Source organism: Podarcis cretensis (genome assembly GCF_951804945.1).
Source record: "Podarcis cretensis genome assembly, chromosome: 16".
NCBI lineage: Eukaryota > Metazoa > Chordata > Lepidosauria > Squamata > Lacertidae > Podarcis > Podarcis cretensis.
The window spans coordinates 24,306,463-24,321,909 of NC_137186.1; the positions used below are offsets into that span (position 1 = coordinate 24,306,463).

At 45.1% G+C, this 15,447-nt stretch overlaps 1 protein-coding gene across 2 annotated transcripts; it reads left to right on the plus strand.

The window, feature by feature from the left end:
- The first annotated feature begins 389 nt into the window (after positions 1–389).
- Positions 390–15,374, plus strand: LOC307204779 (acyl-CoA dehydrogenase family member 11-like). 2 transcript variants are annotated; one of them, XM_079956744.1, is made up of 14 exons: positions 390–777; positions 1,411–1,643; positions 2,161–2,260; positions 3,314–3,431; positions 4,264–4,406; positions 4,952–5,101; positions 7,046–7,140; positions 7,665–7,764; positions 8,551–8,691; positions 9,195–9,287; positions 11,085–11,192; positions 12,714–12,885; positions 14,296–14,362; positions 15,097–15,374. In XM_079956744.1, exons 1-14 carry the CDS (start codon positions 487–489, stop codon positions 15,221–15,223), a joined length of 1,938 nt encoding a protein of 645 aa, XP_079812870.1. In that variant the 5' UTR covers positions 390–486; the 3' UTR covers positions 15,224–15,374. The 2 variants fall into 2 exon arrangements, 1 of the variants encoding a protein (XP_079812870.1); XR_013833779.1 differs by lacking the exons at positions 14,296–14,362; positions 15,097–15,374 and having other exon boundaries at positions 391–777; positions 9,516–11,192; positions 12,714–12,754.
- Positions 15,375–15,447: the final 73 nt, after the last annotated feature.

The following is a 15,447-nucleotide window of genomic DNA, read 5'->3' on the forward strand; positions in this document are numbered from 1 at the left end:
GTAGAAGGCAGATTCCTATTTTCTTGCAAATGAAGTTGGCTCGGGTTGAGGGAGGGAGTCTGCTCCGCCAGCTCCGCTGTTTCCTTTTCCTCCTTTTGCCGAAGTTGGGGAAACCTTCAGATCGGTGCTTTGCAAGGTGTACCTATGAAGTCTCCTTTCGGCGTTGCTTGCCGGCCTCATCCTGCCAGCTGCTTGGCAAGCGAAAGAGACACATTTTTCTTTTCTTTTTTTATGCAAACCCCAGCCATGCCTCTGGGGCAATTGGCCTCCTGGCCTGCAGAGGAGCTGTCTCTTTCTAAACTTGTTTATGCACACAGGATCGCCCCCGTTTCAGCTTCCGCCTTTACTAAACTTTTTAATCGTGTTGTTGGAAGGTGGAGGTGACTCAAGGCGAAACAAACGCGCCCGCTAGGTTCTTTCTTTGGCCGCTTTTGGTTTGCTTTTTGGCTTTTGGTTTGTTTCTTTATTTATTTTGGCAAGTTGGCCATGTGGACGCCTTGCAAGCCGAAGCTGTCAAACCGCGAAGTTTGGTTGCAAAGCTTAGGGCAAGCAGGGAATCAAAAGAGCAAAGCTTGGGGCAAGAGGCGAATCGCGTTTCCCAAAGGCTGGAATCAGCAAGTGGAGCCCATGGATCAAAAATGCTCCTCACAACATCCAAGGGAGCTTTTTGCCAGGAAAGAAATTGGGGTCTTTTGTCAAGAGCAGCCTAGGACTGGAAATCCATACCTGGAAGATGCTTTTCTTCAGGATTACTTGAAATCACAGCTACCAACTGAGGTCTGTTTTTTATATTTCATATTATATACATAGACACACAGATATATCTTTAATGCATGTGCATGCACACACACACACACACACACACACACACACACACACTCAGCTATGTTAATTGACCTTAAATAGGAAGGTACCTTCCACTGAATGAAACCAATTTCTAGCAATATCTAGCTCAGTATTGTCTATATTTGACTGGCAACAGCTCTCCAGGGGTTTGGACAGGGAACCTTTCCCAGCCCTACCTGGAGCCACCACTGAGGATTGAACTAGGGACCTTTTGTCTGCAAAGCAGATGCTCTTCCCCTGAGTTACAGCAAAGTATTTTGCCCTCCACTGATTTAAAAGTCAGATGGGTGTTTGCTCTTTGCTTAAAAGTTATGCAAGAAGCCAGCAGTTTGCCCTGTTCCCAAGCTGCCGTCCACAGTTAAAAACAAACCTCGCTAGTTGAAGCAGGTGAAAAGTGAACTATGTATGGGTCATTATGTATGTGCAGTTATTAAGTAGTAATTTTTTTAAGTGCAAGACAGTCTCCCAAGCCATGTTCTGGAGGAAAGACCAAAAGTACAGTCAGTGGGGTTGATTCTTTATAACATAAGCACATTTCAAATAACAGCAGTTTTTACTTTGCAGGTGTTTGCTGATGTACGTTTGGACCTTGAACAGTTTGGGGCTCGAGTGAAGGATGAAATTGATCTCCTGGGACGCGAGTGTGAGTTAAACCCTCCACAACTTAAGCAGTTTGATGCCTGGGGGCGCCGTGTGGATGAAATTATCACCTGCCCAGCCTGGAAGAGGATGAAGGAGATCTCGGCTGAGGAGGGGCTGATTGCTGAGGCTTATGAGAGGAGATACTCTAACTGGAGGTACAAATTTAGTTGACATCTTCAGACTCAGTTGGCCTCACTTCAGGGTGGCGAACATGTCCATATACCTCCAGTGCTATTCAAAATGAAATGTCCCTACAGTGGGGATAGTGACACTTTTCTAGACGAAAGCACTCCCACAGTAGAACTCCCACAGCATGTAATGATTGGCCACCGATTTGGATGGCTTTAAAAGTCAGCAAGGCAAATTCATGTAAGGCTACTATCAATGGCTAGTAGCTATGATGGCTATGTTCTGTCTCCGCTGTTGAAGGCAGTAAGCCTCTGAACCCCATTTGCTGGGAATTGGAAGTGGGAAGACTGTTGTTGTACTCATGTTCTGCTTGTGAGCTTCTCATTGAGGCATCTAGTTGTCCACTATGAGAACAGAGTGCTGACCTGATAGGCCTTTAGCCAAGCTTTCTTGTGTTTTTGTGTAGCTGAGATCTCTCTATAGCAAATATATTTTTCCCTTGGCATTTCTAAATTCAGCAAAGCTTTGTTTCTCCTTCCACAGCCGCGTTCATCAGATTGCCAAACTGTACCTTTTTGCAACTTCTTCTGGTCTTTTTTCATGTCCTCTGGCCATGACTGATGGAGCAGCAAAAGTAATAGAGGTGAGATCACAAGTCAGTGCTCAGCAGGTAGATCACTATATTGCATTGCTCTGAATTAGACTAAGTTGGAGGTTCATTTCTGGAATGCTGCTACCAAAGTAAAACGCCCTACCCATAAGTTCCCCTTACCAAAAAACAAAACCCTATCCACAACACTATTATTTAGAAACTTTGGGGAGCTGCTAGACTAATACTGAGGTAGGCTAATGGTCTGACTCTATATAAGACATATTCCTCAGTTCCCCAAGGCCTTCCCTAATAAGGCCAGATTGGGAGTTAGCAAAACTGGTGCATACGTGGCATCCTGGCTCTGCTTAGATCCAAAGTGATGCATATCAGCCAGCTCTGCTGAAAAACCTTTTGATCATTATCTCAGAGGCAGATCTTTGGCAGCACAACTGGTTCCACCACACTGGGCTCTGAGCCTACAGGGCACCATAGTGAACAGAGAAGAATGGAAGGCAAAGGCCAGGGATGGGGCTCCAAATTTTGGCCTTGCACAGGGCGCCACTGAAATTTAAAAGATCAAAGTCTAACCCTAACTATCTGGAGTTGTTGTGTAAGACCTCTGTGGGAAAGGTCCCTTGCCTGACTTTGCAGCCCACCCAGCCCTAGCCAGACTATCATGGACTGGTTGGATGCAGAGGAGTGGTGGGAGGCACCAGCAAGGGAACCACCAGGCAGAGAAGGCTCAGAGCCAGGGCATTTGTGGTAGGACAATGATGCAGGGTCAGAGGAAAGTGATGAAAGCTGAATAAGCAACTAAAAGTGAGCAGGAAGAGGCTGTGGCGGAGGGCTGCCAAGTCTCAGAGGTGTCAGAGGAATGGGGCCAGGAAACAGAAATGAGGGAGGCTGCTGAAGAATTCAGGGAGTCTCCCCCTCCGGCTGAGACCAGCTCTCCTCCCACCTGGTCTCCCAAAGCATGCAGTGGAATAAAGAGGGAGGAGCAATAAATGACAGGACAAAGGAGCTTTGGGCTGCTGTGGAAGGAACCAGGAGAGGAAATCCTGTTTGTTTTTCTTTCTCCCGTCTGTTTCCTGCAACTCCCAACAGTCCTTGGGTATCCCCAAAGCCCTCAAAGAAGTTTTTATCCACTTGACATCACGTGACCCTGCCAAATTCTGGACTTCTGGCCAATGGATGACTGAACGCAGAGGGGGCTCTGATGTTGGTAAGTGTACCCCAAAGTGGGAAGTCTGACACAGAGTGCAATACAAAATGCCTTAAGAAATGAGTAGTGGTGCAGCTAGATAATGTTATATACCATCAACCTAATGGTCGGTTGAGGCATGGGGAGAGGTCAATTAGATGGCCATGTGTATAACATCTGTTGAGAAATGCACAAATAACATTTATCCTACCACCCCAACACCTCTTCCATTCCATGCTTTTAATAGCTTCCACATTTCTAATGGAAAAGAAAAACGAACAAATGAAAAACAGTTTTATATGAATAAAATAGGATAGTTTCTAATGCTTTCTCATGTGATTCTGTTAAACTTGAACTCAGATCTATCCGCAGGCTTCTGGGGAAACCCAGCCAGATGGGCGGGGTATAAATAATAAATTATTATTATTATGTCACATAGGCCAGGCCCATAGTAATCACCAGGGCAACATTGCTGGTGGGAAGGTAATATATAACCAATCCTGTGGATTGCAAACATAGTAGCTGCTTAAGTTTTCCTATTGCTTAAGTTTCACCTTAGGAACATAGGAAGCTGCCTTATACAGAGTCAGTATTATCTACACAGACTGGCAGCTTTTGTCCAGGGTTTGGGGCAGGGGTTTTTGCCAGCCCTACCTAGAAACGTTGGGGTTTGATCCTGGGAACTTCTGCATATGAAGCAGGTGCCATGACCTTTTCCCAAAGTTACTGAGGTGCCAGCTTCTTTTTTCACTACACTGCTGAATGATAATGTTGCTTTTTCTTCAGCTTGAAGCCAGTGCTGGTTATTTGTGAAGGTCAGCAGCAGCTAAGACTCGGTGTTCTTTTCTTGCAGCTGGTGGCACAGAGACAGTAGCCCTGGAACTCCCTGATGGCAGCTACAGTCTCCATGGCTTGAAATGGTTTACTTCGGCCACCGATTCAGATATAACTTTGACACTGGCAAGGAGCATGACTGCTGATGGACAAATACAGCAGGTCAGATTCCTAACTGGGGAAACTGAAAGACCAGCTCACAAGCAGTAATCAGTAATGTGGAAGTGGGGTGAGAAACAGGGTCCTTCACTGGCCATTTTGACAGGTGTTGGGGCCACTTACCTGCCACTCACCTGACATCACATGATCCATTGGGCCTTGCTGTGTTAATCAGCTGATCAGCGCTTATAGCAGGACCCACTTTGGGCAGGAATCAGCTGCACTGAGAACTCTGTAGCACAGCCAATCCCTGCATGGCTTGTATCATCACCAAACAGCTGATCAGCACTGACAGAAAACCTCGTTTACCAAGAAACTGTCTTTACCTGCCACATCCTCATTTCACATACGATGTCAGGTGAGGATCAGGTGGGCTTGGTTTGCAGAAAACAGCTTCACAGGCCAAAGAGAACCCTTGCCTGGCCTAATTTGGTCCATAGACTGGAGGTTTCCCATTGCTGCACTAATGTGTTGCACAATGTATTCATTCTAGCTCCATTCTCCTTGTTACCAGTCAGTATTTCTCACCTTTGCATTCTCGGCTGCAGGGCTCCCAAGGTCTGTCTCTGTTCTACCTGAAGATGCGCGATGAGGAAGGGAAGCTGAATGGGATTGAGATACAACGGCTGAAAGACAAGCTGGGCACAAGGCAACTGCCGACCGCAGAGCTCCTCCTAAAAGGAGCCAAGTCACTCAAGGTGAGCAAAAAGAAAAAGGTGTGGAGGAAAACTTCTTCCAAAGCTCAGTTTCTACTTCCCTGGTATGAGACAAATGAAAGCAAGGTTCTCTGGAGCAGGGCAGCTCTCTGTGGATTTTGCCCATGCATGGAGCTGCCATGCAAGTGCAGAAGCAGACATCTAACAGCCAAAGCAGCATGGATGAGAATTTCCGCCTCCTTGGGAAGACCAAGTTACTAGCAAAAAAGAAACAGCATCAAACTGTTGAACAATGCCTTCTGGAGTACTATGGTACTCAGAGGAAGACTAAGAGCAGGCCAATGCACTCTGTGGCCTCTACCTTACAGTCTCCTCACAGATGGGGAACCTCAGACCTGGAGGCCAAATGCGGTGCTCCAGGTCTCTCTATCTGGGCTTTAAAACTCCTCAGGCCATTTCCAAAAAGACATAATAAATAATGAGTATAAAACCTTGTCAAAAATGTATAAGATATTGCTGGAATGGTATACGAAAGATGAAGAGGTTAAGTCGGTAATGATACAGTGGGCAAAGGATTTTGGGTACAATATTCAATTTGAAGACTGGGAAAAATTGTGGAAAGAGCATATAAAATTTACGGCATGTACATCACTGAAAGAGAATGTGATGAAAATGTTTTACAGATGGTATATGACACCTGTAAAACTAGCAAAGATGTATAAGGTTGATAACAAATGTTGGAAATGCAAAGATAAAGAAGGGACATTCTTTCATCAGTGGTGGGAATGTAAGAAAGTGAAAAGCTTTTGGGAAATGATATATAATGAGCTGAAAAAAATGTTAAGATATACTTTTGTGAAAAAACCCGAAGCTTTTCTTCTAGGTATTGTAGGAAAGGACATAGGAAAAAAGGACTGCAAGCTTTTCCAATATGCTGTAACGGCAGCCAGAATCCTGTTGGCCCAGAAGTGGAAACAAGAGGAGATACCGACGATAGAAGAATGGAGATCAAAAGTGATAGACTATGCAGAATTGGATAAATTAACTGGGAAAATCAGATATACTAAAGACCAAAAGTTCATCGAGGACTGGGGAAAATTTGTGGATTATCTGAAAAATATATGTGGTGTAAACATAACGCTAGTGGGATTTAAAGAGGCACTGTAAATAAAAATAAGTATTGTTTATTAGAAAAAATGGGAGTAAGGAGGAATAATGGCAATACGAAAGAAAGGAATGTGTATTAAAGGTATAAATATGGATGATTGTCAGAGACGCTGAAGGAAGTCAAAAACAGTCACAATTTGCTGTATGCGGGATTAAATGAATAATTGGATGGAAATTTATAAAATGCAAATAAAAACATTATAATAATAATAAAAAATAAAACTCCTCAGGCCACACATCCTACTGGCCCTACTTTATACCCCAAGGGTTGTTTTTTTCTGGCCAGGGTGGAATGTGTCCTTGAACTCCAATAATAGCCTTTGTCTGGATGGAGAATAAAGAGGTGTGTGTGTTGAAAGTAGATTATTGTCCATGATCACTTTTGCCTTTGGTCCCATCCACCACTGGCATCCTCGAAAATTTGTTCCTTAGCCTTCATGCCCTTTCTGCTTCTGTTATGCAGATCCTTACCAAAGAATTGCATCAATCGTTTGTTAGCATGTTTCAGGTTTGTTTTGCTTACTGAGCTGCCCCCTCACCCCATTCCTGTTGTTTTTACCCTATGAGCTGCTCTTCCCTTCCTAATGGCTAGATATGTGTCTATGCAACTGTGCTGTGTGTACGTATTTCTTGACTGAAGAATTTGTGCAGAGTTGCCACTGCTCTGCTTAGGAGTTGCGGGCAGGCGGAAAGGGTATTATAGGCTTTTATGCCCCAGGGAGAACATGAGAGAAAGCAAAGAGATTCCCTTTTTACTAAATTGCAATCCAGACCATGCTAATTAACCTTATTCTGGCTTTTTCTGCTTCATGCTTCCAGATCTCTGCAGAGGGCCGGGGTGTGGCTTCCATTGTAAACATGATGACCATCACTAGGATCCACAATGTCATTTGTGCAGTTGCATGCATGAGAAGGTAATTCATGTCCTCTTCCCTAAAACCTACTGGGCCCTTGGGCTTAATTATGGCTTTTTGAATCATGCTGCTGTCTGAATAAGCATCAAAGTAAGATGAAGTTGGCTGTGAAAATGCTGTTAAGAAACTCCCGGTTTCCAAACTGTGGTATTAAACTACAGTTCCCAGGATTCCTTTGGGAGAATCCTGTACTTGCAGTGTATGGTGCAGATGGTAACTTCCATGTTACTATCTCTCAAATAAAAGCACTGCTTGTGAGCTACAATTAGTTACCTCAATCAGAGGTCTACACAGAGGAAGAATGAGGAACCTGAGACACTCCAGATGTTGTTAGACTACAGCTCCCATAATTTCTGACCATTGGCCACGCTGGCTGGGGCTGGTGCAAGTTGTAGTCCAGCAACATCTGGAAGGCCACAGGTTAGTCACTCCTCTCAACAGCTGTGGCCTTTGCGACCTTGGGGCATATCTTCTCACATGTGACCTTTGCAGTTAATTGGCTAAAAATTGCCTTCCATCTCCAGAGTGATCACCCTGGCAAGGGATTATGCCACCAAGAGGGAAGCCTTTGGAAAACCCCTGAAGGCTCACCCTTTGCACATGCAGACTTTGGCTCGAATGGAGGTGAGCATTCGGAGCTGCTGGTTTTGTTTGACCTTGACCCTTGAGGTCTTCCCCTGCCACCTACGAAGCACATGAGACTCCCCTCCACATTCACGTTCCTCTTGGTCGTGAGGTGAAGGTGGTTTCTTCTTTCTCCCTTGAAAAGCCCATAGAGCCAAAGTTGGAAGAGTGAGGTTCTTTCTCACAGCCTCTTTCAGCTCCATGTGCTTTTCAGACCTCAGATAAATTCTGTTGGATCCAGCAGCTCCCTTAGAAAAGCAAAATGCCTGTAGTTTTTCTCTGTCTCAAGGTGGGGTGGGAGCTTACCAGTGGGAGTGCAAAAAGAAGTGACCAGAGGTGGTGGCAATGGCTCTTCAGGATTTCAGGCAGGGAACCTGGATATATCAGGCACTGAACCAGGATTTCAGGCAGCCCTGCCTGGATATGTCTGGCATCAAGCTTGGGACCTAATGCATGCTAGGCAAACGCTCTACCACTAAGCTAAAATCCTTAAGACATAGGAAGCTGCCTTAAACTGAGACAACATTTTCCATCTAGTTCATTACTGTCTACATTATCTAGCACTGGCTTTCCAGTGTTTCAGGCAGAGAACACTTCCAGCCCTACCTGGATATTCCAGAGATTGATCCTGGGACTTTCTGTATGCCAAGCAGGTGTTCTGCCACTCAGCTACCGCCCTTGCCCAATATGACATCCTTGTTTCTCCAGCCTGCCTTTACTTGTTGTAAGAACACTATGTGCTCCTCCACCCTGCCCCAATGATCCCATGCTGTCTTGCTCCTGCAGGTTCAAGCTCGAGGAGCATTCCTGCTGATGATGGAGATAGGGAAATTGCTTGGACTGGAAGAAACGAAGAAGGACACTGAACAAGACCAGCACATGCTTAGGCTGCTGACGCCTGTTGCCAAACTTTACACTGGGAAACAAGTAGTGTTTCAAGGCCTAGAATTTGGTTTCATGGTTTAGTTACATATTGGGCTCTGAAGCAAAAAGGGAGGATTCAGATGCTAATTGTGGGGGAGAAGAGGAAAGGAAAGGAAAGAACAAAACTTGGTAATTGTTTAATGGCCAAGTGGTTGTGAAATAGTAACACCCTGCCAGGGTAAGCATATTCAAGAAATTGAACTATTATAAACATATTGGAAGGATAGCTACTCCGATGTTTTCCTGGATGGGCTTCTGCCCTAGGGTGCTCCCTTAGCCTTGATCCTCTTTTTCAACAAGCCTTTCCCATCCCCAGATTCTAGACAGTGCAAAGTGGGATAGTGCAAATGTGCCGCATTTGACCACCCCACACCCCAGTCTGCTGACAGGTCTATAATGCGCTTTAGGTGTATATGAAGTTGTCAGAGATGGGCAGAGACCAGGGACAGATCTCTGGGTGTTCAAGGTTAATGGGAATGTGCACATACCACATGTCTTTGTTGCAGGCTGTTGCGGTTACCTCAGAAGGGCTGGAGTGTTTTGGAGGGCAGGGCTACATGGAAGATACAGGCCTGGCAGGAATTTTACGGGATGTCCAGGTATTAAGCCACACACCCACACCATGCAAAAAAGGCATTTTTCTTAGCTTCTCCTTCTTTCAGCAGCCTATATCCTATAGCAGTGCTGTTGAGGTAGAGCAGGGGATAAAAGCTGGCTTCAGAATCTTGGTGGTGGCTCCATTATTTGGAGTCTCCAGGAGCTTAGACATTGCTTGTCACAGTGGTCTAAGCTCACAATAGAATTAGTTCTTTTCACTCTTCTTTCAGGTAAAAGTTCTGCAGTTCAAAAATGTACTCTCTGCATCTGTTTCTCCAGGATTAAGAATGCACCAGCTGCTGATACAGAATTTCTTAGAAAGAGCAGCTTCAAACTGTGTCCCTACAGCTTGTAACTGGATTTACGCGCCAAATACCAGGGACTTCAATTTAACGGCAGGTGTTAATCATGAGTTAGATACAATCCCTTAGTGCCAATGTTATTTCTTCAAAGATGAATATTTATAGTAAGCCGATATAAGTCTCCTGAGATGCCCCAACCCTCTTGTCTGCTGTAACAAATGGACACAGCTGGCAGATTGTGAAAGGTGGACCAGTTCTCAGCTACAAAGAGCATTATCAAGGAATAGTTATGCAAACACAAACAGGCTATATTTGGGAGGGGCATTCAAAAATATTAGTTGGAGGGCAGTGTCCACCCTGCCCTAGATCAAGCAACACCCCCAAAATGTTTGTTTACAAATTAGATATAGGCCAGGTTAAGATCAGACCACAAGATACACTGCAGACGCATGAAATGAAGTCCTGACAATACCTTCTCTAATGCAAAGCACATCCGGGAGACTGCATTTCATCAGAGAAGGGCTGGGGGCACGTGTCACCATTCCACTCTCACTTGTTAACAGCGGTCTTCTGTTCTTTTTTGGTGGCTGGGGGCGAGTGTGCACTGGGCGGGGGCCAGACATGCAGGGCCCAGAGAACCCAACAGGCCAGGTTTCCCTCACTGCCAACACTGCTAAGTGTACGTACATGGGGCATGGAGGGTTCACGGAGCCTGTGTGCTAGTTCATCCCTGGCCACCAGAATCAAGCGGGGCTACGCCCCTGCCCACCCATGCAGGGAGAAGCCTGGCTGACCGACATGGCCCTTGGCTGGCAAATCCCCATCCCACCCTGACACTGGGCCAGGCAGACATTCAGCAAGGGGGCTGGGGACACAGCTGTCAGGCCAAGCCAGGCTCCAGGGCTGAGAGACCCCCAGCAGCAGGCAGGTGGGACAGGAATCCCTGTGTGGCTCACACCCCCTAAAAATCATGCGCCTGCTGCTCTCCCCCCCCCCCGCCCCGCCCCGCCCCATGTTATTCCCCTGCTTGTTAACATAATCTGGATGGGAACATCACAGATGTAGAAAGCAGCTGTCGGGAAAGAGCTCAGCATCCTCTGCTACCCATTTTCCAACTCAAAACTGTGCTGACCAGTGTATTTTGTGACCAGAAAGGGCAATTTATTTTTTCAGCTTTCTACGTTTATTTTCTTCAGTCTTTGCCAGCTTGGTGCCCTCCAGTTGTTCTGGACTACAATTCTTAGCAGTCCCAGCCAGCACAGCCATAGAATGCTAGAGCTGGTGGGAGTTGTAGTCCAAAACATCTGGAGGGTGACAGATTGGCAGAGATTGATATATTGCAGAGATTTCAGGAGCGATATTTCATCTGGAGTGACATGCAGTTCTTACTCTTCTATCCATTACTAGTCTAACATCTCAACTTTCCCGCAACGTCTTAGATTTTGGCTTCCCTTGTCATTTTGTTTGCTGTCCCACTTTTCTCTGACTCCCTGACAGGTGTTAACTATCTGGGAAGGAACAACCAATATCCTCTCTCTGGATGTTCTGCGCTCCCTAGTCAAGAGCCAAGGAAAAGTGCTGGATGCATTTTTCTCTACTGCCCAGGTGAGCATTCCTCAACAAGGACACATTACAGTTAATATCACTGCTACAAATGTAATCCTAAACTATACCTACCTTCCAACCTGGTGCCTTCCTAATGGTTTTGACTGCAATTCCCAACAGCCATGGCCAACAGATTTGTGCTGATGGAATGTGTGTGTGTGATTTTGTTAAATTTATATTCTATCCTTCCACCCAAAGGAGCCCAGGGCAGCAAGCAATAAAACAATCAAACATCTTAAAAACCATTCCAGTACAGATGCAGACTGGGAAATATATCCACTTAAAAGGCTTATTGAAAGAGGAAGGTCTTCAGCAGGTACCAGAAAGGCAACAGAGGTGGCACATAATGTTCAAAGGGAGCAGATTCCAAAGGGCAGGTGCCAGAACCCTAAAGGCCATATTGTTACAATGTGTGGAATGAACCTCCTGCTAAGATGGCATCTGCAGAAGGCCCTCACCTCCAGAGCATAATCATTGACTGGGTATATAGGGGGTGAGATGAACGTTCAGGTACCGTGGTCCAAAGGTCTATAGGGTTTTATACACCAAAGCCACTACACTGAACATAGCCTAGTTTGTGTAGGGCACCATGCTGGGGAAGGCTGCATTAAGCCACTGTTAAGATTGCAGAAGGTGGAAAGGAGTGCATAAGCCACATCCATTCCTGTGCCCTCAGCTGTGATGAAGAGATTGCAGCAGCTTGTCTGTGCTGCACCCTAGAGTGGTTTTCAAAGAGACAAAGCCCAAATATCATGAATATAAAGACGAATGGTTGTTTTCTAGAGTTTGTGAATAGACGTGTGTATTAGGGGCCAAAGTATTTAAGAAATCACTGTACTTTTTAACCATCATGCTGGCTGGGGCTAACAGGAGTTACAGAGGGCAACAGGTTGAGGAGAAGGCCACTATTAAGAGGTAACAAAAACATCTCGCATAGATGGATTGATTCTTAGCCATGCTGTAAAATGGAAGGTTATACCAGCTGCACTTATACACTGCAGCCGACACACTAAAATGTCATGAAACACAGTTTGGAAAGCTCTGACTCAAGGTTTAACGTATTTGATCCCGGCTGTATTTTTGTATTTCATTCCATCTAACATAATGTGTGTTTATTCTATGACAAGGGAGGGGGACATGACCCTCCAGATGTGATTGGGAAGCTGCAACATGGGATTTGGAGTCTCCATCAGCTAGCTGGCATGGGCACGATTCAGGAATGATAGGTGTAGTCTAAAAATAGCTGGCGGACTACAGACTCCCCCCTCCCCATTGCACTATGTGATAACGCTTATGCATGTGATAAAGTGGACTCAAGTTCTTAACAGTTTATGTCATACTGACAACGGTAAATCCTTTAAGGTACCCCAAGCCTCTTTCTTGTTCAGATCAACATAGTTGTCCAGAAAAAATGTAAACTTTGGTTCACATTTGCTAACAGCTCAAAAGATGGTTTAGATTGGACAGTAGTACTGGCTGTTTCGAGAAACACTGATTACCATATGATTGATTTCCTTGCAGGCCAGGTTGAAGGTGGCGTTTAGCATCTCTGAACTGGAAATTTCTGTGCAAATAGTACAAAATGCTCTCCACAAACTCAAACAGTTCACTCAGAAAATAAGCTTAAAGGGCGAACCCGGGATGCAGCTGTCTGCAAGAGACTTTGCCTATGCTCTGGCACGGATCTATGGAGGTAATGAAAAATGCTGTTAAATAATCACTTTGCCAGCTTACTACAGAATGATGTAGATTTCAGTGCAGTAGCCTGAAGCTTATGATCACCAGGCATTTCTGGGTGATCTTCCAACCCAACTCTGCACTGCGAGTCTATGACCAATGTTTAAAAAGTGGCATTTTTTTGACTAGATGCACCGCCAAGTAGCAAGTGACTCATCTCAGGCAGGAGTAAAATGTCTTAATGTAAAAGATGCAATAAATTTTCTTTGGGATAGGGAGAAGACATCCATAATTGAAAAACGGCTGTTTCTAATACCGTGACAATCAAACGAGGATTTTTGACAGGCACAAAATGTTTTCTAGTTCCCAATACAAAGGAGAGTCTGGCTCCCTCAGTACAACTAACATCATATGGCACATAGCAGTACACAAGAGGGCAGCACCAAATCAGTGGACATCAAAAAGATTTAAGTTACCAGCACAGAAGTGAATTTATTGGAAAGCCAGCACATCAAGCTGGAATAGTTTATTTTCATTGAGGCGATTGTTCCTAAGAACATGTCTCGGAATTCTTCAGAAGGTGATGGATGCACAATCTCCTGTCCGTGTGAACTGCTGTAGTTTTAAGCAAGCAGGCTGCCAGTGCGCAGTGTAATTTCAGAGAAACCAATGGCCAGGTCACCTTTCCTTGTTGCTCCCAATCACTGCCATTATCTGTTCCACCACCTGTGACTACCTGATCTATTGACTACTTCCTCAGGCATACACCCATCTGGAAACGTTATCTTCATTACCTTCTAGTTTAAATCCCATTTTTCAGCTTTTGCCTCTGGAATTAAGTTTGGCAAAGACAAAACAGCCGGCAGGGGTGGGAAAAAGATGGCACTAGATCTTTGGACTGCTGTTACTTTAGTGGCATAAGGTGTATTCGGGGGTGGGGGGATATTCACAGACTAGTCTGTATGCCACAAAGGCCCACCATGGGCCAGAATGACTCACGTATGACTGGCAGATCTCTGGCACAGGCATGGGGAACTTTTTTCAGTTAGAGGGTTGCATACCCTTACAGGGAAACCTTTCAGGGACCACAGACCTGTGATGAGTAAGGCCAAAACCCAAAATGGTGGAGAAATAAATGTAAATTTTACCTTTTGCAATAGAGTAGCTTCTATGCAGCCCTGTCCTCCAGCAAGCAGCATTATCAGAGCTCAAGGGAATATTCCAGCCAGCCTGAACATGCAAATAGGATATGACAGAAGAGTGGTGAGGGGTGGGTTTAGAGAGAGTCTTAAGGGCCCAGTTAAGAGGTGCTTGAGGGCCATATTTGACCCCTGAACCTGAGGTTTCCCCTCCCTGCTGTAGCAGAATAATGTTACTTGGACGATAGCTCAGTAATATTAACCACCTATATATTTGCTTTACATAGGAGTTCTCCTGCTGGAATATGCTGCCAGGCCGAATGCATCAGCCACAGACATCTATACTGCTCAGAGGTATTGAATAAGCTTAGTCCATCCTCCAAAGCAATTTCTAAGATGGCACAGACATATTCATATTTTTAACTGCTTAAGAAAGGGGGGCAGTGCAGCTGTCAAGGCTGAAGAGAAGCAGTTTAGATCGGACAACCTCTCATACGGTTCTGGGGAGCCAGGCTGTATGCATGTAGGGAAGCGAGAGAGGGACATAATGAGAGGACAGAGCTGTGTGATATTGGTGGGAGGCGGTCAGCTCTCACATAAGCATTTCAGAGTGGTCAGTCAAATCTATCCAGTAGGCTGCCCTGTGCTATTTGGTTTTCTAAAGGGACCACACGTGCTTTGTGATAATTAGGCTCTGCCACATAGGTGATAATTAGGCTCTGCCACATAGGTGGCAGAGCAGATGGTCTCAAATCTCTTCACTAAATATAAATATTAAATGTTGATGCTTATGGCGAAGAGATAGTATATAGTTTCCAACATACCTCAGGGCAGTTTCTTGCAAACCTTTAGCCAGGCGGGAAATCTATGGCCCGCCCTAAGTTGTTGAACTAGAACTCCCATCAGCCTTGATGATTGGCCATGCTGACTGAGGCTGATGGGAGATGTAGCTCAGCAACACCTGGAGGGCCAAAGGTTCAGCACCTCTGCTTAATGCAGTAGGAGAATCATTGATGGGTTTAAAGTTTAAAACCAGATTTCCAGTTTAAATCAGTTGTACACAAAGGGCTTTGCTGCAACTCTTACAGATGGTGTCACCAAGACATGTGCCCAGTGGACAGTGAAGACAAAGCTGGGTCTTACAGCACTGGAGCAGCTTCTCTGGATACTTCCTTGGTTTATGACAAACACCCAGTTCTGAAAGGAAGACTGTAAGAAGGAAGGCAGAAGAGATGCCATGCACTATCCTGGAATAAAGAAGTTAGTGGGGAGAGAAACAGTTCTGATACAATAAAAAACGTATTGCTTATTCTGAAGTAAGCTGGCAAAGACTGCAGTAAATAAAAGTAGAAAGTTGAGAAACAAACAGCCTTTGTCACAAAACACTGCATTCAAGTGTGTGCATCCAACTCTTTTCAGTTATTAATTTTTAACAGCCA

Excerpts from the sequence above, each read along its gene's own strand:
- LOC307204779 (XM_079956744.1), top strand. The coding sequence starts at position 487 with ATGTGGACGCCTTGCAAGCCGAAGCTGTCAAACCGCGAAGTTTGGTTG. Across the intron at positions 2,261-3,313 it reads GAGCAGCAAAAGTAATAGAG|TCCTTGGGTATCCCCAAAGC; the intron begins GTGAGATCACAA and ends AACTCCCAACAG. Across the intron at positions 3,432-4,263 it reads CAGAGGGGGCTCTGATGTTG|CTGGTGGCACAGAGACAGTA; the intron begins GTAAGTGTACCC and ends CTTTTCTTGCAG.